Below are 23,329 nucleotides of genomic sequence, written 5' to 3'. Positions count from 1 at the left end.
CAAGATGTCAAGATCCCCATATCCCAGATCCTCTCGTGCCTACCGCAAAGCTCCCACAGACCCAACCCTGTCCAATCTCACATCCTCTGCTCTGCCTCCCCTGCTTCTCCCGTTCTCCGGCCGGGCGGCCATGGCCATGTCCATGGCGATGTCAAAGGCCTTCACCGCGCGCCATTCGGAACATTTGCACCACCGCCTCGTGGCGGCGAGCTCCAAGTCCCAGGCGGCGCCGCGGCTGCCACTCCTCCCGCGGCGTCCGGGCCTAGCGGCGGTCACGGTCACGGTCGCGTCCCGCCCGCGGCTCCTGCCGGCGAGCCCCAGGTCGACGACGTCGGATGAGTCGGACCTTTCCCCTACCCCGCCTTCGGAACGCACCATGACGGCCTGGGACCTCGCCAGCCTCTGGGTCGGCCTCGTCGTCGGCGTGCCGTCCTACTACCTCGCGGGCAGCCTCGTGGACCTCGGCATGTCCGCGCTCCAGGGCGTCGCCACCGTCGCCTTCGCCAACCTCATCGTCCTCGTCACGCTCGTCCTCACGGCCGCGCCCGCGGTCACGCACGGCCTGCCGTTCCCGGTGCTCGCGCGCGCCGCCTTCGGCGTCCGCGGCGCGCACGTCCCGGCCGTCATCCGCGCGCTCGTCGGCTGCGGCTGGTTCGGCATCGAGTCCTGGATCGGGGGCCGCGCCATATTCTTGCTCCTTCCGTCCCGGCTCAAGTCCTACCCGCCGCTGCTCACGCCGGTGCCCGGGCTCGGCGCGGCGCCGCTCGAGTTCGCGTGCTTCCTCGCGTTCTGGGCCGCGCAGCTCGGCGTCATCATGAACGGCATGGAGGGCATCCGCAAGCTCGAGAAGTACTCGGCACCGGTGCTCATCGTGCTCACCTCGGCGCTGCTGGCCTGGGCCTACACATCGGCCGGTGGGTTCGGGCGCATCCTCGCGCTGCCGCCGAGGCTGACAGGCGCAGAGTTCTGGAAGGTCTTCTTCCCGTCGCTCACAGCCAACATCAGCTTCTGGGCGACGGTGGCCATCAACATACCGGACTTCGCGCGGTACGCGCGCAGCCAGGTGGACCAGGTGCTCGGCCAGGCGGGGCTGCCAGTGTTCATGGGCATGTTCACCTTCGCCGGGCTCGCCATCACCTCGGCCACCGAGGCCATCTTCGGCCACGTGATATCCGACCCGATCGAGCTCCTTGGCCGCATCGGAGGGCCGGCGACGACGTTCCTTGCCATCTTCGGCATCGGCCTCGCAACCATCACGACCAACATCGCCGCCAACGTCGTCGCACCGGCAAACGCGCTAGTCAGCATGAGCCCGCGGAGGTTCACGTTCGCCAAGGGGGCGTTCGTCACCGCGCTGCTCGGCATCGCCTTCCAGCCTTGGCGGCTGCTCAGCTCCAGTGAGAGCTTCGTGTACACCTGGCTTCTCGGCTACTCGGCGCTCATGGGCCCCATCGGAGGGGTCGTCCTCGCCGACCACTATATTGTCCGGCGCACCGCCTTGGACGTCGACGCGCTCTACTCCCAAGACAGGGGCAGCCCTTACTACTTCCAGGGTGGTTTCAACGTCTCTGCGATGGTTGCAATGGCGGCCGGAGTTGCGCCTATCGTGCCGGGATTTCTGCACAAGGTTGGAGTTCTGCCTAGTGTCTCCAGTGCGTTTGTCACGTCGTACAACAATGCCTGGTTCGTCAGTTTTTTCGTCGCCGGCGCCGTCTACTGTCTGCTCTGCAGCCGGCGGGGGATGCAAGCGAAAAACAGTACAATTGATACTATGCTGAACTTGTAAAAATGGCAGTACACAGTTGAAGTGTAATGGGAGCGAAAAAAAAGGTTAACTACCGATAAAAAAATCGATGACACAAAAAAGTACACAATTATTGATCCGTCAATCTTGGGTCACTAATGGAGTGTTTGGTTTTACAGAATCAAGTCAATCAACCTATTCTAGATGAGATGAGGCATCGTGAGTCTATTTCTCAAATTAGATAGAATGATTTTATTCGTCACACTAGTACTAATTATTACCTCGTAAAGAATAAGATATCGATAGATAACTCATTCTATTTCACTAATCAAATAAAAAACTAAAGACTAAGATAATAATGGACCAATTTTCCATACCCGGCCCCATAACTACACGAAAACATTCGAGCGTTCAATTGGCAGTCTCCTTACCCATTTTTACTCACGGTGTCCTCTTAGATCAATGGCTTGAGTAATCGTATCACCAGAAGTAGCTGTTGTACCATCAATAACATGTGCTGACGCGGCAATACAACTCCAGCTTTATTTATATCTATATCTTTTATAAGGCAAAACTTAAATAACCATATTTTTTGCTTACACGCTGCACTACATTATCTTAGTATTGTTGGTTCAATTCATTCAGTAGCTTAGTCCAACAACCAACATTAATACTGTACTACTTGGATTTGATATTCGTTGGCAACATAATGTCCATCCCGAACTACCATCATAAGTGTATATGTGCGGAAGGATTTTCATCTCTGCTAAAAAAAGCTGAACAAGAGGGGCTGATTTCGGGAGTGAAAATTTGTCCAGCTACGCCTAGTATCTCTCATCTCCTTTTTGCCGACGACTCTTTGATTTTGGCTCGTGCAAACAGAGAGGAGGCTACACAGCTACAGAACATTCTTGAATTATATGAGAGGTGTTCGGGACAGATGATTAACTGGTCCAAGTTGGCGGTTTTTTTTCAGTACTAATACGAGGGACAGGGACAGAGAAGATCTGAGAGAAGTGCTACATATTACTTGTGAGACTATGAATGAGAAGTACCTTGGTCTTCCTATACATGTGGGTAGATCGAAATCCGAAGCCTCTGGGTATCTAAAAGATAGGATATGGAAGCGAATTCAAGGGTGGAAAGAGAAGTTCTTGTCATGGGCAGGAAAGGAAGTGTTGATAGAGGCTGTTGCTCAAGCAATTCCAACTTTTGCAATGGGTTGCTTTGATTTGACAAAAGAACTTTGTGATAAAATCAGTGCTATGGTTTGCAGAAACTGGTGGAATCAACAAGAAGGAGTGAATAAAGTTCACTGGCTAAGTTGGGAAAAGATGATGATGTCTAAGAAGGAAGGTGGTTTGGGATTCCGAGATATCTACGCTTTCAACCTTGCTATGCTAGCCAAACAGGGATGGAAGCTATGGCAAGATCCAAATTCGTTATGTGCCAGGGTCCTGCAAGCTAAGTACTACCCGGGCACTAACTGTTTGGAAGCAAAGGTGAGAAGCGGGATGTCTTATTCATGGCGAAGTATTTTGCATGGTATTGACTTGTTGAAGAAGGGGGTGATTTGGAGATTGGGGGACGGCTGCAACATAAATATATGGAATGACCCATGGTTGCCAAGGGAGTGGTCGAGGAGGCCAAAAACACCAAGGGGACAGAATTTGGTTACTCAAGTCATTATTGATCCGTTAACAGGTGATTGGGACAGAGAAATGGTTAGGGACATATTTTGGGAGGATGATGTTAAATTGATACTGGCTCTACCAATACATGAGAATCGTTCAAATGTGTTGGCTTGGCATTTTGATTCAAAGGGTATTTTCAGTGTCCGAAGTGCATACAAGGTCTGTCGGGCTGATTTTATTCGAAATAAGAACCAGTCTGTTGCTCAGCAGAGTAGCAGTGGAAAAGTAGATCCTGTGTGGGGACAAATATGGAAATTGGAATGCCCAAATAAGATCAAACATTTTATGTGGAGATTTGCACATAATAGTCACCCTTTGAGGATAAATTTGAAGCGCAGAAAGATCAATCTGGATACTCTATGTCCGGTTTGCAATCGGTATGATGAGGATGGGAGTCACCTATTTTTTAAGTGCAAAACAATTAAGGAGGTGTGGCGCCTTCTGAATTTAGAGAGAGAACGAGCAGTGATGGCAGAAATGGAGTCGGCATTAGCAGTAATTCAGTATATTTTACAAATGAAGTTGGAAGCGAAGTACATGACACTGATTACTCTCTGGATGTGGTGGACTGAAAGGAATTCTATACGAACTGGAGGTAAACGAAGATGCACTGCATTGATGGCTCAATCAGTGCGCTTGTATATTGGGGAGGTGATGCACATGGTGAAGGGACCAAGACTATCAGCATCGAGGGTGAAAGAGAGATGGATGAAACCGCCTGAGGGGATTCTGAAAGTCAATTGCGATGGGTCCTTTTCTGCTTCTACTAAAGCCGGTGGGTGGGGCTTTGTGATCAGAGATTGTGATGGAGATGTGGTGGTGGCGGGAAGAGGGAGAGTTGATCATCTTTTTTATGCCTGCCAAGCTGAAATCATAGCCTATGTTCATGGTGTTCAGGCTGCAGTCGATCAGGGAATTGGTAATCTGATAGTGGAAACAGACGCGGTGCTAGTCAAGTAAGCTATATTGTCTGAAGATTTCTACAATTCAATGGTGGGTGGGCTTGTGGAGGAACTGCGGCTTTTAGCAAGCACTAATTTCATTAATTTTCGAGTTTCTTCAGTTTCTAGAGATTGTAATAGAGTTGCTCATGAATTGGCAGCTGTTGGGTGTAATTGTGATGAAGGAAGTGAGACGATCATCAGTTTACTTCCAGAGCACATTGATGTAATTGTTGCTGAAGAATCTTCAGCTTATGAGTAATGAAATTCACCCAAGTTCAAAAAAAATTGATAAGATTCGAACAAATAATTCTAAATAAACAAATTATAATGGTATATCTTAGAAATGTAAAAATTATAATGCACGGCACCGTTTCAAATACCCCCCTTTTCAATGAATCCTGATAACCCACTAGAAAGACATACTTAGAAAAAAATTGAAATGATGCATATCCATAGTATATTGTCACAAAAGTTGATATTCAGACTCCATCTTGAAAATTTATACAAAAAGAACAATTTCATGTGCATATGCATTGCAAGATTTTTTTTTGAGAATTTGTCTTATCATGCATATGCACCTGGAATTTGTTCTTTTTGTATGATTTTTTATAAAATGTGGTTGAATCTTAAATTTTGTGACAATGTACAACTACATATGTGCTATCGATATGCATAGTTTCAAGTTTTTTGAAAACTCCTAAGTACCACCTCCTCTTTTATTTACATGATTTATTAGCTTTGTCCTAAGCTAAAGATTTGTATTTTTTATCATCGATTTTTTACAAATATATATAGGTTCATGACATAAGATTTATAGAATTGCCATAAGAAATATTTTCATAATATATGATTCATATGTTGTGAAACTATAGGAATTTGTTGAAATAGATGGTCAAGGATAATAATGTTTCACTTAGGACAAAGCTAATGTGATACCTAAAAAAGAGCGGAGGGAATATGGTTTTCTAGTGGGTTTTCACAATTCCACCCAAGAGTTAGTTTGCATTAAATATTTTTCCATGGAGGTGTGGCCACCAGCAGGTGCCAGGTGGTAGTGAATTTGGATAATCTATAATCTAATTAGACTCTAATTGTTTCGGATGTACTTTGATATGATCCATTTGGATTCAGATATCATAATCATTTGATCCAACAAAATCAAAAATCCATTGGATATTAACTCAAAAAATCTCATGTCTATTGGATTTATATGGACTTGACTGTTTGTAAGATAGACCAGCCTTTAATGTCTAGTTTTAGGTTTATGACGTGGGACCCATGTGTATATCAAATCACACCGCCATGCACAAAAGTAGTGACTGAGCAATCGTAGTGAGACATCTCCATTTAATTTCGCTGAAATTTTAAAGTGTGAAAACAATAGTTTTATTTCCATGGTCTGATTTTTGACGTGGAGCACATATATATATTTCAAAAAAAGAGTGGAGACCAGTCTGTACAAAGTAACTGGCAATCTATTATATGTCACCAGCAAAAAATTCAAATGATTTTGCTAAAATTATAAAGTTTGAATGTAAGGTTTTCTAATTCTATGGTCTGATTTTCGATGTGGGATCCACTTATATACCTTGTCACACCGATCTACACAATGTAGCAAGCAATTATATCGATTCTTCTCTAACAAAATTTAGTCAATTTCGCTAAAGTATTAAAGTGTGAATGTACGATTTTAATTCTAGGATCCGGCTTTTGACGTGGGGCGTATATATCTAGTCATGCCTGTCTGCATAAACTAGATGGTAATTGTGCTAACTCGTCTGTAACAATTTTTAATTATTTTTTCTACAATTTTAAGGTGCGAACATAAACTTTTAAATTCTAAAGTCCATCTTTTGACATAGAATTAACAGATAGTAATAATAATTTTTTATTATTGAATTATATTGGATGGATTTGGACTTTGCAATTGGATTAGGCCTTAATCACTTTGTGTTAGGGTAGATTTGTACTTAAATGTTTTTAGATTTAATTAGATTTATCTATATGAATTTGGATACTAATCCATTGCCAGCTCTGCATCCGCTCGGTGCGCCGGTGGTCCAACAATGGCCGGGAATGGTCGGCGTCGTGACTCGCCTCCAGCGACTAAACGGAGGACTGGAGGACCGAACAAAGGGGAGCAGGGAGAACTGACTTTGGCTTTGGTTCATGGCTGTGCATGGATTGGGTTGGACGGACTGGGTCCATGTTGAACACAAAAGAAAAATATACTTATATAATTAAGAGAAAGTTTTAATTAGTTAGACGGGCTGCTTTAAGATCCATACAGATCTTTTTAGAAAATATATATGAAAAGTTCCTGTACAAAGTTACTTTTGGGTTATATATAGAAATCTACTCTCTATGTCCTATACTAGAATAAAAACACGTCTATGTTTTGGGAGCACATTACTATAGATGGAAAATTATGTTGTAGCCCCTACAAAATGGTCTGACACTTGTGGCATGCGGATGAACCTGTGGCTGGTATTCTGACTGCTGGTCTTTAGCATGCCCTAATCGAAAGTGCTGTATGTCTTTTTCTTCTATATGAGCATCTATTTTGGGATAATATTTGAATTCTATAGTTATAATTATTTTAAGACGGAGGGAGTATATTTTTTATAAAACTAATTGTCACTATAAGTTCTATCTCAATATCACATCATCTCTCATTAACTATCCACATAATTTTTCATTAATAATCATGTCATCCCACTAACTTTCAACCTCCTAATGCAAGTTATCGACGTCATCTCCACTTAGCGTAACTACTACATTCAATATACAAAAAGTATAGAAGGCATCCATGTATTGCTATGCTGTCATTCCATCCTATTATATTTTGATCCAATTCTGTTAGTTTTTTTATTAGACCTTTTCATTGTCTTGCCCAATTTTAATAAAAATGGGTGTAAGAATATATATGTTTAACTCATACGAGCAATGGTTTTATTTCTAAGAAAGTTTCGCTGCAACATGTGGTATGCTTCTAATTAATTGAAATTTGAAACCCACACATAAAAGGATGATTCTCTAAATTTCAAGAGATGCACCCACGTACTAGGTACTACATACTCTCCTTTAGAATCTAGTGAAGAATACTTGGTAGTTGGTACATGCCTTCAAACTTTGTGCTTTTATTCTCCTTATTATTTTTATTATTATTATCCGAGAGCCTTTTTTTATTTCGTGCAACCCCTTGATGATATCTTTGGTTGACATCCTAGTCGATGGCGTTTCCTCAGTGCATAATATCCCAAGTTTAAGTAATGAAACAAGGACCAGCCTTTTTCTGGTCGGTGCACCATCTACTCTCGCATTCTCATTTTCAATCTGTCACCAACTCCATGTTGATAATGTCCATAACTCGGTTGTCAATGGCCATCTCAACATAATTTCGAAGGCTCAGTCCATGTTCAACTTCATTATCCGTGGGTCTTCTCCCAGTTACCATCTCAAGGATAAGAACTCCATAGCTATAGATGTCTCCATGGATTGAAACCATATTCCCAACACCATATTCTGTAACATTGAGCAATGATGTTATGAGAGTGTTTCATTGAGCAATGATGTTATGAGATAAACTATTGGGGAATCTTTGATATTTTGCTCACATATAACCATTTTCTGGCTGGCCCTAGAGATATCATGTACAATTAGTAAGTTGTTCGTTCAGGGAAAATAAAGGAAACAAAACAAGCGAATTCAGATATCAACAAGATAATTTAAAGTATCACTGAATTAACATGAGGTTTAAAGGCATTTTGTGCAATGTATTCTTAACTCTAGATACATCATGTTCACTAAATATAAGTTGAGATACATTTAAGGCTGACCTGGTGGGGCGTATCCAATTGTCCCTCTGAATCCCATGGAGCTTGTCGAAGGTTGGAAAGAAGAGGATCCATCGGCAAGAATCCTGGCAAGTCCAAAGTCTCCAACATGTGCTACCATATCAGTGTCCAAAAGTACATTACTTGGCTTAAGATCACAATGCACAATTGGCGCAACGCCATGCCAGTGAAGATAATCCAATGCACAAGCCACATCAAGAATTATGCTCACTGTTTGATGGAGGTTTAAGCGCCTCTGCTCTAGCTGGTTTCTTGGACCTGGATGTAGCCAATCTTCTAGGCTACCATTTGGCATGAAGTCAAATACAATGGCTTTGAAATCATCCCCTTTGGAGTCGATGCTTGAGCAGGATGTGATTATCTTCACAAGGTTCCGGTGTCACAAGTTCCTCATAGCTTCACATTCAGCTTCAAAACTTTTGAGTGCTCCAGGTGTTGAAGTTTTAGTACTTTTACAGCAATAATAGTTGCAGGCTCACCACTTCTTCCTTCTAGTGTTCCTTTGAATACAGACCCAAATGTTCCTGTACCTAGCAAGTTGGTTGTCGAGAGACCATCTGATGCTTTTACCAACTGTGAATAGGAGATTAGTCGATGGCCTTGGATGGACCCAGTGGAAAGGTTTTCAACTGATTTCTTCTTGTGCCAAGTAAGGAAAAAATAGAGCAGCAAAAGCATCCCTAATGTTGCAACAAGAGGAATAGCAATAGGAATCACAGGGAGTCTGCGTCTTTTCTTTCTCCACTCAGATGAACATGTAGGCAAATGAAGATAAGGGATGCCACCACAGAGTGCTTCATTGCCTTGGATTGAAAGCGCAGTACCATTTGCAAAAATACTAAAAGTAGGTAGTTCACCAGCAAAGTTATTGAAGGAAAGGTTAAGGTAATAGAGTGAGCTTAGATTCCCTAAGAACTCAGGTATATGACCTGAAAAATTGTTTCTTGAGAGATCAAGAATTTCCAAACCTTTTATTTTACTCAACGTAAACGGAATACTACCTCCAAAGAAATTATTTTCTAAGTAGAGATTTTGGAGAACTTGGCAATCTCCTAGGGCGGCTGGAATTTCACCTGACAGCATATTAGATTCTAGATGCAACTCTACAAGATTGTTTAGATTTCCAATTTTTTCTGGCATTGATCCCTCCAATTTATTGTAGGATAAATCCAAAATAAGAGAGAGCGTTTGTATGTCGAATATTTCAGCTGGAATTGATCCTATAAAGTTGTTATTGTCGAGATGCAGGTCTAGCAAGTTTGTCAGGTTTCCGGAATTGTGCCGCTAAATTATTTGATGATACTTCCAAATAATTTAGCCTGGTGAGATTTCCTATTGCTAATGGGAATAACCCATTTAACATGTTATTCCTCGCACCGAGAGCACACAAACTTTGAAGCATCCCCAGGGAAGATGGCAGAGCCCCAGTGAAACGGTTAAAAGTCAAGCCAATGCCTTACAACAACAACAACATAGCCTTTCAGTCCCAAACAAATTAGGGTAGGCTAGAGTGAAACCCACCAAGAGCCCCAAATCACGGTTCAGGCACTTCAATAGCTGCTTTTCAAGTACTCCTATTCAAACATAGATCTCTAGGTATATCCCAAGCTTTCAAATCTCTTTTTATTGTTTCCCTCATGTCAATTTCGGTTTTCCTCTACCTCTCCTTATATTATTAGCTTGCCTTCGGACTCCACAATGCACTTGTGTCTCTAGAGGTCTCTTTTGGACATGGCCAAACCACCTCAAACGATGTTGGACAAGCTTTTCTTTAATTGGTGCTACCTCTAGGCGATCACGTATATCATCATTCCGAACTCGGTCTATTCTTGTGTGACCGCAAATCCATCGTAACATACGTATTTCTGCAACACTCAGTTGTTGAACATATCAAATCTTGGTAGGCCAACATTCTGTTCCATACAACATAGCCGGTCTAATCGCCGTTCTATAGAACTTGCCTTTTAGCTTTGTGGTACCCTCTTGTCACAGAGAATGCCAAAAGCTTGTCGCCACTTGATCCACCCTGCTTTGATTCTATGGCTAACGTCCGCATCAATATCTCCATCCCTCTATAGCATCGATCCCAGACACCGAAATGTATCATTCTTAGGCACTACTTGACCTTCCAAACTCACATCTCCCTCCTCATGTACAACTCCACCAAAGTCGCATCTCATGCATTTGGTTTAAAACCTTTAGACTCAAGGGTCTGCCGCCATAACTCTAGTTTCCTATTTACTCCCGTCTGGCTTTCGTTCACTGACACTACATCATTAGCGAACAACATACACCAAGGGATATCCTCTTATATATTCCTAGTAACCTCATCCATTACTAAGGCAAAGAGATACGGGCTTAAGGCTGACCCTTGATGAAGTCCAATTTTAATTGGGAAGTAATCCGTATTACCATCGTTTGTTTGAACACTAGTCACAACATTGTTGTACATGTCCTTGATGAGGGTCACGTACTTTGATGGAACTTTATGTTTGTCCAAAGACCACCATATAACATTTCTTGGTATCTTGTCATAAGCCTTCTCCAGGTCAATGAAAACCAAGTGGAGATCCTTTTTCTGCTCTCTAAATTGCTCCATAACCTGTCTTATTAAGAAGATTGCTTCTGTGGTTGACCTTCCGGGTATGAAACTAAATTGATTTGTTGATATCTGCGTCGTTCCTCGCAGGCGCTACTCGATGACTCTCTCCCATAACTTCATAGCGTGGCTCATCAACTTAATTCCCCGATAATTAGTACAACTTTGGATATCTCCCTTGTTCTTGTAGATTGGTACCAATATGCTTCTTCTCCACTCATTAGGCATCTTGTTCGATCGAAAGATATTATTGAACATCTTGGTTAGCCATACTATATCTATATCCCTAAGACAATAAAGTGCTACAGTAACACATGCGCTAATGGCGAATTAATTAGGCTTAATAAATTCATCTCATGGTTTACTGACAGATTCTGTAATTTATTTTTTATTAATATCCAAACACCCCATGCAACACCCTCATGTAACATTCGATGTGATACCCCAAAACTTTACAGGCTGGATCTAAACAAGGCTTGCCTCCGCAAGGTGTTCTTGCGGGAGTGATACGAGGGGTTAGACAAGCTTAAAACACTACTAAAAATTAAAAAATCTTTTTGGTTTTTTTAGGATGACTAAATTTGAGATTAGCTAGTACTAAATTTGAGAGGAGGAGGGAGCTTGATGTCGAAATGCTCTGAAGTTTTTTGGTTAGCCCATTGTTTTGTCCCCTTTCATCCTTTTCAAGGCTTCTCTGACCTTTGATTCTTGAATTCTCCACACAAAGCGCCTGTTAGTGTCATCAAACGAGTCGTCCAGCTGAACGGTGGTGTTCTCGTTCTCACCATTGAACAATTTATCAAAATACTCTTGCCATCTATGTCTGATCTCATCCTTCTTCACCAAGAGCTGCTTCCTCTCATCCTTTATGCACTTGACTTGGTTGAAGTCCCTTCTCTTCCTATCGCGAGTCCTAGCCATCCTATAAATGCCCTTCTCTCCTTCCTTCATACTCAAATGTCGGTAAAGATCCTCATAGGCCCGTCCCTTTACCTCACTCACCACTCGTTTTGCAGTCTTCTTTGCCAGTTGCCACCTTGTATTTCTCTATGTTGTTTGCACACCTGTCATGATCCAGCGCTTATAGCACTCCTTTTCTTTAATAGCCTTTTGCACATCTTCATTCCACCACCAAGTGTCTTTCGAGTCGCATCCGCTCCCTTTGGTCACTCCAAGCACCTTTGAAGCAACCTTCCAAACGCATGTTTCCATCTTCTCCCACATGCTGTTTGCATCGTCTTCATCATTCCAAGGCCCCTCTTCAATAACTTTTTTCTTAAAGACCTTTGATGTCTTTCCTTCTAATTTCCACCACTTCGTTCTAGCAACCCTAGCTTGTTTGTTCCCACGAGCAAGCCAATGCCTTGTAAATTGATAAAATTACCTATTCCCTTAGGTATACTCCCAGATATTGTGTTGTATTCAAGGTAAAGACCTAATAACGAAGAAGACAGATTGGAAACTGAACCAGGAAGCACTCCAGCAAACTTATTACTATCTAGCAGTAAAAACTGTAACTGGGAGCAATTAGTTAATGAGGTAATAAATTTCCAATCTATGGGCTCATTAGCTTCTAGGGAATTTCCAGATAGCACTAGGTGCTGGAGACGTTTTAATTTCCCAACCTCTGGGGGAACAGTTCCGCTAAAGAAGTTCTCATTGAGCTGGATTTTCGATAGATCAGAAGCATTACCTAATGAAGCTTGTATATGGCCATGAAACTGGTTCACATTCATATAGGATACTCGGAGAAGTGGAAGATTGTTGAATGCATTTGGAGGTATTGTCCCAACAAGCATATTTCCGGCCATAGAAAAGCCTATCAGTGTGGAAATGTTCCAAAATGAAGGAGGGATGACTCCGGAAAGGTTGTTGAACTCAAAGGAAACTAGGGAGATATGAGGTAGCTTGTCAAGATACGAAGGGAAAGCTCCTGAAAATGTGTTATTTCCAAGGTCCAACAATTTTATCGATGATAGGTTGGCTAGGGATTGTAGGATCTGTCCTGACAAATGATTATGGAAAACCTTTAAGAAGACAATATTTTTCGAAGACCCTATCTCTGACGGAAGCTCACCTTGAAGGTGTGGTTCATCCCAAGGTTAAGATACGAGAGTCGAGTGCACCTTCCCAGAGCTTCCGGGATGCTTCCCTCCAAAAGGTTCCAGGTGAGGTTCAGAACCTGGAGCCGCCTTAGTTGGCCAAGCTCTTCAGGGATCTGCCCCTCAAGATGGTTGTTGCCGAGATCGATCTCCCTGATGAAGGAGAGATTGCCAGCGATGAAGAGATACGCCCCCGCCAAGCCGAAAGAGTTCATCTGTAGCGCAATGACTCTCTCAGGATGCCGAAGGCCGCAAACAACTCCCCTCCAGCTGCAAAGGTAATTGGATGAGTTCCATGAAGCAAGCAAGCCGTCTGGGTCCAGAAGCAGGGACTTGAAGGACAGAAGACTGAGCTTGTCGGCAGAGCCATGGCTGCTTCCTGGTGGCACGGCCAATCATGGACGCCACAAAAGGAAGAAGCAGAACAAATGTAATGTCCGCATGAAGGAAGAAGGTTTGGAGATCGAAAGGAAGATTTGCGGCAAGTGTACATGCAGGACTAATGAGCTCAGTATCTGTCATTTGGGAGCGATCCTAAAAATAGAGAATTAGAGATGCAGGTACAAGAGAGTGTTGCTCCTTGCACAGCCATAGAGTGCCTTTGCAATGATGAGGCGAGTCATGGTCGTCGGTTTGGTCGTCTTGCAATGCTATTGGGTGGATGGATGTATAATGTATTTTCCAGCCACCTTGGAATATTGTTACCCACTTTTTGACTGCAGACTGCTCCCTCAGATCAAAACAAACGCAACTCTTATTTTAAACAATTTTAAATTCAACTAAATCTTCTACACCTAAAAATAATTTAGGTGCCCCTGCTTAAGTAATTAGCGTTTTACTGGTTCTCACCAAAATAATTTAGTTGGTTATTACCAACCAGGCATTGATTAGTACTTCCCAGTTCTCATTCCTTTTTCAGAGAACCATAATGCCAGATTTCACATGACAACAATGGCTACCTCGATGCAGGATCTTATCAAGCTTTCAGTAAAAAGTTCACCATTGTGTATTTACGATATTCCATTTGCTATGCCACAATGTTGGTGTATGACTTATGGGTCAAAAAAATCAGAAATTACACAGGAAATTCTTATCGATCAGACAAGTTGGAGATTAGCTGGCATTTTTCCTACGTAATACTAGCTGTTTGAAACAAGTCATCATTGAACACTATCACGAATTCACGATAGAATATTTGACAAACAGCTTGGAATTCAGTCGGACGGCTATGATAAACCAACCTAACATTCAAGCAACTGGGCACAGCTGTCATATCAGCGAGTCCTAGTTTTGATCATCTTCCCCCTAGATGCCTTCTTCTCCATCTTCTCCCTTTTCTTTCGCGTCTTCTCATCTTCAACTTCACCCTGCAAACAGAGATATGATACTTGTCTGTTATATCTCATAAATGAAAAGTTTTTTTAAAAAAAAAACAGGTATTTTTCGCCTTCGTAAATTTGAAACAGGAATTTTGACATAGGTTGCAAAAAATACATCTTTTGTGGCCTATGGCAGAAACCTGCAATTATTTTGATACCTTGTGAAAAAACTACAATTTTCTTAAAAACCTACAACTACCTTGACAACAGCATTAGCAGAAGAAACTTGCAGGTTTTTGCAACATGATGTCAAAATAGATGTATATGCTCCTACAATAGGAGCCAAAAGCTGTAGATTTTAATTTTTGGCAAACTATGTTAAAGTAAAAGATTCTAATAAAAAATATGTTGAAATCAGTGATCAATCTATTTTTTACCTCTGAGCCACCACTAAAAAATGTTCCTCTCAACAAACCGAAAATCTTGTATCCAGCAAAAGCTGGAATCTGCAAATGAATAGGTAAATATTAAGCAAAACAATAAGAAGTTTGGGATCATTGACGAGCCCTCTTGGAACTTGGAAACCCTAAAGGAAATCTTTTGTGACACAGAAAATAAGGAAATGACTCAATACAATAACCTGGCTACTTGAAATAAACAGTGATTAGTGGTGTGGTATTAATATGCATTGGCTGTTCATACCACATGATAGTTTGTTTGCTACCGAGTTGCAAAGCAGTTTTTAGCAGCAAGTAAACACAAGTTAGACACAGATCAGCTAATGTATGAGCACTGTTCCCATTTCTGACAGCTTAGTTAAGCTAAAATGAGCCGAACCAGAAGCATACTGTGAAATTGGGCCCAAAAGGTACTTTTTCATATTTCCTGCTATTGGTAGCAATATAAAGTAACTGAACACAAATACAAATATAATGACATGTGTGCATTATCTTACCACTAAATATGTCCACCAAATTTTTTCAGAAATGATAGACATCAGCTGCACAAAGACGGTGATGTAGATCACATCATATAAATACCTGCATGACAAGAAGTATAAATATGGTTCAGCAGTTTGAAGGGAGTCAAAACAAAAGGTTCCATAGATGCAAGTTGGTGTAGCAGATGACTGGTACACTGTGTAGTGCAGTTCCTTACTCGCAAACCCCACCAGTGCTCAAATCGAAGCCACCATCCAGTAGTTCTCCATTATCAGAGTAAACTGGCTTTGCCATACTGGCGAGTTGCTTATATGGAAGAAAATATGCTGCCGATGTTACCATAAGGCCAATCCAATGCTTCCAGGTGAAGGATGAATGCATTATAGCCATCCTCACCACTATGTAAATAGCCTGTAGAACAATGAAACATATGAGCTAGTCCTTATAAACCCAACTTAGCTGGCAGCATACTTCCAGCAGGTTAAGACAAATGCAATAGATGGAAACATCCACACAGTATAGCCATCTTGAATTACATAATGTATCACTACAAGATCTTATGATAAACAACACACCACAAGAAAAATAAGAAAAACAACCAAATTAAGGGCCTATTTGGATACAAGAGCTAATTGCTAGCTAGCTAAAAATTAGCCAAAATTAGCTCTAGTGCATCCAAACAGGAGGGCTAATAGGTGGGCTGATTTTTTAGCCAAGTGTTCAACTAGTTCTTAGCCAACTAGCTAGCCGACCATAGCTAATTTGGGCTAATTTTTAGCCCCAACTAGTAACTAGCCATGCCCATGTGTATCCAACAGCGACGAGTTCAGGCTTTCGGTGATTGGCGGTGTAGTACATGAGCTGAAGGAATTATTAGCCAAAAAATTTACCTCACCTCAAGTTAAATTTGTACCACGTGAATGTAATCGAGTAGCGCATGAATTAGCATCGATTCGAAGTTTGGGTACCGAGGGTATGCCCTCTGTGATGGCCAGAGTGCCAGATTGTATTATGTACTTGGTGTCCAGCGATTTAGCTGGTTCGGTTGATTAATGGAATTATGCATTCCTCTAAAAAAAAAAACAGGCCCTAAATAACAAAACGTATAGGATTAGAGCGGTGCAAAACAAAAGGTATTGGGTGTGGATGGCTTTTTCCCCCCTAATGACATGAGTTCTCAACTGGTAGGTTCATCAATTTGCTATCTTCTGCCATTTGTGGATTGTAATAATGGGTGTGTCAGGATTCAGGAACATATCTTAGCCGACTACCAGAGGCACAGATGAGTAATTCCACTGAGCCAAACTAAGTTAAGCTAAATCTCCACCTAATTTCATCCTCAGGGAATTTATTCCCGACACAGCAAAGTGGCATCCCAGATCCGGAACTAGGCAGAGTGTTATTCCCTTCCGGCCATACAGGAAAGAGTGAAAAAAAATGAGCACGCAGTACTTCAAATACTTAGTCCAATTCTTCTAAGTTTCGCCTCTTCAAATAGTTAGTCCAATTCTTCTAAGTTTCGCCTACAATATCACCCCACGAGCTGTACGAACAACAAATTAGACAGCAGCAATATATACGGGCCGAATAAGTGATTCGCGGATCTGTCCCGCGCGAGGCGCGACGGAGGGGAGGGGAGGGGAGAGGAGATTGGAGGCGGGTGCTCACGTTGGATATGAGGATGATGCGCAGGAGTAAGTCCAAGCGCTTCTTGTTCTCGTCCTTCATCTTCTTCGCCCCCTGCTTCGCCATGGCCGCGCTGCTCGAGGTTCGCCTCCCCCTGCGGTTTGTGCTGGGAACTTGGGATCCTCGTGTTTATACTTGGCACAAAGAAGCCGACTCCGTTTCCGTCCGTCTGTCCGCTACACGAAGTGACGAGCCCTTTTCTAGTCCAACCAGTCTTGGGCCGGTTCGCTTGGGCCGAACCGGGTTCTGAGGCCCATTGATCCGTTAGTGCCGGTGGCCCGGTAGGCAGTAGTACTAGCATTTATTAAGGCCGCCTTCTCCCCCACCCGTGCGATTCGACAACGGTCTAGCGCGCGCTACCAAAGGGCACCCCATTCACCAACCAACCCACGGGGAGAACAAGCGAGCGAGCGATCGCCGATCGATCAAGGGGAGAAGGGAGACCGAGCGGCCGAGTAAGATGGCGCAGGTGTGGGCGGTGTCCCTGGCGGTGGCGTCGCTCGCCATCGGCATGCTCGGGGTGCTCGGCGTCTGGCTCTGCTACCTCTTCGACGCCGTGGCTCGAGGCCGCGCTCCCCGGACCCCGCCGCCCACGCCCCAGACGTCGGAAGAGGAGGAGGAGAAGGGCGGCAAGAATGGGCTCTCAGAGGCGGAGCTGATGCGCCTCGGCGGGGTCGCCGTGCTGGAGTCCACGGACAGAGGGGAGGAGGAAGAGGAGGAGGCGGAGGCGCTCTGCCCGATCTGCCTCGATCCCATGGAGCCCGGCCGCGCCGTGCGCGTGCTCCCCGGCTGCAACCGCGCCTTCCACAAGGACTGCGTCGACCAGTGGCTCGCCATCTCGCCCCGCTGCCCTGTCTGCAACGTCTGGGCTGCGCCGCCGTCTTCGCCTGCGACCTCGCCGCTGGCGCCCAAGACCGGTTGGGATTCTTGACGTCGGGGCGCGGCGCGTCATCTCTGGCGCCTGGCGGGTCAGTTCTTGGTCCTTTACGAGTTCTTTGGTTGGGTTCTGATCATCGATCAAGAAGCCTTCTCGATTGAATCTCGTCGGCTTCGTACTTCTGGAGAGCGATTATTGATGAATTCTTGGCGGCTACTTGATTCTGTGAAGGATTCTTGGACGGGATTGCGTGTACATCGACTCAATCCTCGAATTCTTACTCGAAATCAGTAGGTTTTGCAGGTTACAGTCATTGTTCTTGTAACAGACCGTCGCATTTCGACGGATTTAAACTTCTTGATGAGCGAACTGAATAAAAAGATGATGCCAGAGTCTCAGAGACTCAAATAAAGCATCATTTTCCTTCCGGGGTTGCAATGTCTTTAATCTGTCTGTCATTGGCAGAAGGGATGACTGAAATTGTGAATTTCTGCACCTTTAATGATACGATAAAAAACAGAGGTGGATTCTCTGCACTGTGTAAATAAACTGCGAATTTCTCCACCTGTTTGCAGTACTGGGTTGATGAATGTTTGAGATCATTAGTTTATATTTCCATTGCTGCTTGAGTTACATTGTCATTAGGTTGCTGATTATGTGTTTTTAAATTTAAAATACTTGGTTCCTATCATGTGGCAAGCTATTCTTTTTAGTAGTACCTTAGTGGAATCAATTCATCTGTATTACACTTTTGATTGAAATACATGGTTATTATTAAGTCCTGACAAGTGCTTTTCAAGTTTAAAGCCTGGTTCCTGTTCTGCAGCAAATATTTTCCAGTATCGTAGGAAATGTAGTTTGATCCTCAAAGAATCAGTTGATTTTCAGACCTTTTATCTGGCTCCATTGTTTTTGTTACCAGCGTGTTCTATACTTCTATTACCCAATCAAGCTATAAATTGTAGTGTAGTCAATCATTTTACTTGCACCTTGCAGCTAGTGGGCTGTACTAATTTATGAAGATTTCCAGGTTCCAACCAAAGCTCACGAAAACAAATACCTGCTGATGCTGCCCCCAAATCTAGTGCAGCACACTTGTAGTTTTTGTAGCAGTTTTGGTGGTCAGGTAACTGCTGACATGTGTAACAATCTGCCAACTTTTTGCAAGGTGAATGGTGTACTTTTGCCAACTTAAATCCAGTTCTTACGAAATAATCTCAGTTATGCCGTCAGACACCCGGTCATGGGAAGCTGGGTGCTGGCCAAAACAAGTAAAGGCAAAATAGAAGAAAAAGATATTTCTCCATCCAAAGAACAAGTCATCCTGAAAAAATATGACAGCCAATTTGAGTTCCTCAGTTCACATGAAAGAGCAATAGGATATGAAATCAATTTTGGTAGAAGCAAGAAAAGCAATAAGACTTCAGGTCACTAGGTACAGTTGAAATTGAAAAGGATATATGTTTCTGAGCATTGTTCTTGTAACAGATCATACCATTTCGACAGCTTTAAACTTCTTGATATTGTAACAAAAATCAGAGGTGGCTTTGAACAGATTAAAAGATGATGTCAAATTATCATTTTTGTTTTGGGATTGCATGTTTTGTCTTTGATCTGTCATTTGCAGATGACTGAAACTGTGAATTTTTGTACATTTGATGTTGTGACAAAAAGCACAGGTGCTTTCTGCACTATGTAAATAAACTGTAAATTTGTGCATCTGTTTGCTGTACTGGGTTGATGAATCTTTGAGATGATCAGTTTATATTTCCATTGCTGCTTGAGTTACATTGTCATTAGGTTTCTAATTATGTGTTTTTAAAGTTGAAACCTCGGTTCCTATTATGTGGCATAGCTAATTATTTTGTTAGTAGTGTCTTAGCATAATCAATTTATCTGTTTTGATCCATTTCTTGGATATTTCTGTTCCTTGCAGTGCCACATTCAGGAGTTTCAACTGAAACAGCACGTTGTGGCCATCACGGGAATAGTCCGTTCTTGTCAGATACCTGAAATTTTAGCACACTGGTTTTCAACGAGCCATGTATAATCTGGTTCCATTTTTATTCTTTCTCGAGATTTGCAGGGTTTTGCAGGTTTTAGAATTTTCTTGTAACAGATCATCATCACAAATATAACAATCATCGACATGTTTCCAATCGTATTGCTCTGTTTCTGACATCCCATAGTACCATTTTCGTTTTTCCGGCCAACTTTCTCGATTTTGATTTTGTTTTGAACAAAAATATGAAATTAAAAGTGGCGAGGGGCTTTTCGTGAGTTTTTCATCTAAGCGGGGGCCAAGAGGTTTGGGACTTTCAGTATATTTGTTAAGTTCGTAGCTTATTTAATACTCATTAATTAAACTCTCATGACAATCTTACTTAAACTGACATAAGGTACTTGATGGGGACTGAAACACTAAATATTCCCTCCACCCCAAAATAAATCAACATCCCTCCGCCCCAAAATAAAATCAACTTCTAGATAAGTAGTAGCTGCTGACATGCCTGACGATCTGCTAGCTTTCGCACGGTGAATGATGTTCTTTCAGATGTACTTTTGCGAACTTAAGACCTAGTTTTTACAAATAATCACACTTATGCCGCCAGACACCCGGTCATTAGATGCTGGCCTCCTGGCTATATTATATGTAAAGAATCTGTAATTGCCTATGGGATCACAGAACCCAAGTAAAATCAAAATAGAATAAAAGATATTTCTCCAGCAGAGAGCAAGTTAGCCTGGAAAAAATGACAGTCAATTTTAGTTACTCATTTCACATGAAAGAGCAATAGGGTATGAAATCAAATTTGGCACAAACAAGAAAAACAATAAGCCTTCGTATCACCAGATACTGTTAAAGTAAGAACCGTTGAGTTGAAAAGGGTATATGTTTCTGAGCACCACATATTTTGAGTAGCATATCCGACAACTTAAGCGATCACAGTATTTTCAGCATGGACTATGGAAACATTCACAAGATGGAAGACTAGAAAGATTTATAAAGAAATCTGCATCCCTGTAACAATATTCTTACAAAAATGGCACAAAAATTCATTACATATAGTGTTGTTCCTTATTAAAATGAACCTTTTTCAAACAATTTAGTCATTTAGATATCATGGAATGGATTCTGGAGCGAGCAGATTACAAAAGCAAAGATAAAGATGCAACTCAGATTAGCTGTTCCCTGTCATGTCAAGCAGTTCATCGAGACCTTTTAGTCTCTGCTTCCCTTCACTAATCAAAAACCTAATCTTTTGTTTATCATCACAATGGCGATATTTCTCAAACTCTGCCCTTGCGGTCTGCCTCAACTCATCTGGACAAACCATGTCAATGAATAATTAGTTGCACCTTGTCACCTTGACATATAGCAAGCACACAGCAGAGGTAAGAGAAAAAGGAGCCAAACCTCGAGCATGTACAGGGGCTCGGTGAGTAATACGCAATGCCTGTCTATAAAGCTTCAAGATATGTGTGTGCAGGATGAAAGCCCGTAAATCCATGAAACGCGCCATTGAAGAACAACTTAATGCCAAGTAATGATCAATCCATGTGAAACCTCCCAGCAAGCTGGAAATTCTACAATCATGTAATGGTCATGAAGTTAAGCCCTGTTCGCTTAGGCTTGTTTGGCTTATAAGCCGTACTTTTTCAACCAACAAATAGTATTTTTCTCTCACACCAAATCAGCCAACAGTACTTTTAGCCATGGCTTATCAGCGAAACAAGCCCAAACGAACAGGGCACACAAAATACTATGCATACTGAACTTCTCCTAGTCAAAATTCAACAACCACGGAAAGTGCATTTATACTGCAAAAAACTTTGCATAATCATGCATTATTCACTAGGATAGATACTAAAAAATCTATTGCATAGACTCAACAAAGTATCTCATCTTCAGTTTTTCATGAACGAGGGCATGCCGATACAAAAAGGATAAGCCACTGGTCGAAAAATATAGATCTCTTATGAAATCATGTGCTCATAGAGAGGATTTTACCAAGTGCAATCCACGTTCCATCAGTTCCCACGGAACAATCAGTGTAAGTTGCCTAAATTCTACTAATACACTGAAAGTAAGGTCACACGTAAAGATTCAGCGGTTTCCTTAACCACCAAGAAGGGCAACGGGTACCAGATCCCATGGCGCCTAAATTCCCATTTGAAAACCCCACGTTTAGCTACTGAAGCTAGCTCCAAATCAATAGGAATCCAAAAACTAGAGGGAGCCACAGTCACTAACCAACTTGCTGCCGCGCCACCGCTGGGGATGTCTGCCTGCTCCTCCGCCTTTCCGCGAGCTGTTGTCGACGGCCGCTGCCTACCTCTCTCTCCGCTCGCTCCTTTGGCACCTTTGCTCCTCGCTTGCTCGGCCCGCAATGGTGCCCACCAGATTTGGGGCTCGTTCACAAGGCTACGTGCGGGAGAGACAGCAGCCAAGGCATGCGGGCGAAGGAACGAGGAACAGGTCGGGGGCGGCGGCGGTGCCGCGCCGAGGAGAGGCCGGCGGCGAGGGCACAGGAGGGCGGGCCGTAGAGGAGCCGTAGCCAGGGGCGGAGGATGGGCCGCCTGCTGCCTTCCTGGCTTCCTTCTCAGCGGCCGACGACCTCCTCGAGGGTGACGACGGCGGTCACAGTGGGGCCATGTTCATTTGGGCCGGAAACAGCCGGGTTAGGGCCCAACTCCCGTGGATCATCCTGGCGTGGAAGCAATCCTGGCCCACGAGTGATCGAAGAAACAGAGCCCGGCCTCTAGTGGCACGAAAGAAATCTCATCACAAGTGAAACAGTACCATTCGGCATAGGGCGTCTGTCCGTCCAGTGCCGATGGTGGACCGCGACATAGTCCAATGACCGCTTATCCACTCGCCCTCGCTCCCCAACCTTTCTAAAAAAACCTTCCTGTCCCTTGCTCCCCAACCTTTCTAAAAAAAACTTTCTCTCCACCATATCGCCTTGTGGCTGACACTCCGCCCATCCTGACCCGAACGTGGATAACACTCTGCCTCGCTGCTGCCTCGCGCCCCATCCGGCGCCGCTCGCTCGCCCTCGTCGCGAGTGCTTCTCGCCCCCTCTTATCGTGCACGGTGGTGCTGGTGGTGCTCGCTTCGCCCGTTGCGCGCACCGCTGATGCTAGTGCGCCCGTCCGGCCGAGCTAAGCCCGCTACTGGTGGTGGTGGTGCTCACGCGGCGCCGGTCGCTGCTAGCTCCGACCCTAGCGGCTGGGATCGACCGGCCTCGACCTTCCCCTTCCCCATGTTGCATATGTATGTTTCAGTTGTTTCAGACATTTCAAATGTATGATGTAATTGTTCTATTTTGATGTTGCAAAAGTAGATCAGGGGACGTTGCACACATTGCATATGTTGCAAGTGTTTTAGATAGCGTTTGTTCACAATATTTCATCTATTTTCAGAAGTATGTTACAATTGTTTTTTATCTGGACATTGCATATGTTTCAGACATATGTTGCAACATTATGTTGAAAAATGTTTCAGCTGTTTCAGTCTTATGTTGTAGCAGTGGTTTCATGTTGCAAGTTGCAAGTGTTATTT

General features: G+C 43.3%; 3 protein-coding genes and 1 pseudogene across 3 annotated transcripts; 2 read left to right on the top strand and 2 right to left on the bottom strand.

Annotated features, from left to right (window-relative positions):
- Positions 1-68: 68 nt before the first annotated feature.
- Positions 69-1,873, top strand: LOC136473772 (purine-uracil permease NCS1-like). Its single transcript, XM_066471414.1, has one exon. It carries the CDS (start codon positions 131-133, stop codon positions 1,784-1,786), a length of 1,656 nt encoding a protein of 551 aa, XP_066327511.1. The 5' UTR covers positions 69-130; the 3' UTR covers positions 1,787-1,873.
- A 5,504-nt stretch (positions 1,874-7,377) lies between these two features.
- On the bottom strand, positions 7,378-13,486 carry LOC136473773 (receptor kinase-like protein Xa21; annotated as a pseudogene).
- A 433-nt stretch (positions 13,487-13,919) lies between these two features.
- On the bottom strand, positions 13,920-17,045 carry LOC136473771 (uncharacterized). Its single transcript, XM_066471412.1, has 5 exons — positions 16,869-17,045; positions 15,418-15,611; positions 15,215-15,299; positions 14,697-14,765; positions 13,920-14,307 (listed from the first exon to the last, which is right to left on the bottom strand). Exons 1-5 carry the CDS (start codon positions 16,950-16,952, stop codon positions 14,215-14,217), a joined length of 525 nt encoding a protein of 174 aa, XP_066327509.1. The 5' UTR covers positions 16,953-17,045; the 3' UTR covers positions 13,920-14,214.
- A 200-nt stretch (positions 17,046-17,245) lies between these two features.
- On the top strand, positions 17,246-18,191 carry LOC136473770 (RING-H2 finger protein ATL66-like). The gene has a single exon (XM_066471411.1). The coding sequence runs from the start codon at positions 17,347-17,349 to the stop codon at positions 17,815-17,817; it is 471 nt and encodes a 156-aa protein (XP_066327508.1). The 5' UTR covers positions 17,246-17,346; the 3' UTR covers positions 17,818-18,191.
- The last annotated feature ends 5,138 nt before the right edge of the window (positions 18,192-23,329 follow it).

Source organism: Miscanthus floridulus, chromosome 8 (assembly GCF_019320115.1).
Source record: "Miscanthus floridulus cultivar M001 chromosome 8, ASM1932011v1, whole genome shotgun sequence".
Lineage (NCBI taxonomy): Eukaryota > Viridiplantae > Streptophyta > Magnoliopsida > Poales > Poaceae > Miscanthus > Miscanthus floridulus.
Note: the sequence above shows the minus strand (reverse complement) of the source record. Positions and strands in the feature narration are given on the sequence as shown.

What these genes read in the sequence shown, in the direction of transcription:
- LOC136473772 (XM_066471414.1), top strand. Translation starts at nt 131, where the DNA reads ATGGCCATGTCCATGGCGATGTCAAAGGCCTTCACCGCGCGCCATTCG.
- LOC136473770 (XM_066471411.1), top strand. Translation starts at nt 17,347, where the DNA reads ATGGCGCAGGTGTGGGCGGTGTCCCTGGCGGTGGCGTCGCTCGCCATC.
- LOC136473771 (XM_066471412.1), bottom strand. Translation starts at nt 16,952, where the DNA reads ATGGCGAAGCAGGGGGCGAAGAAGATGAAGGACGAGAACAAGAAGCGC. An exon ending in AGCACTGGTGGGGTTTGCGA is followed by an intron (nt 15,300 to 15,417) that starts GTAAGGAACTGC and finishes CTTGTCATGCAG; the next exon opens with GTATTTATATGATGTGATCT. An exon ending in TTTGGTGGACATATTTAGTG is followed by an intron (nt 14,766 to 15,214) that starts GTAAGATAATGC and finishes ATTCATTTGCAG; the next exon opens with ATTCCAGCTTTTGCTGGATA.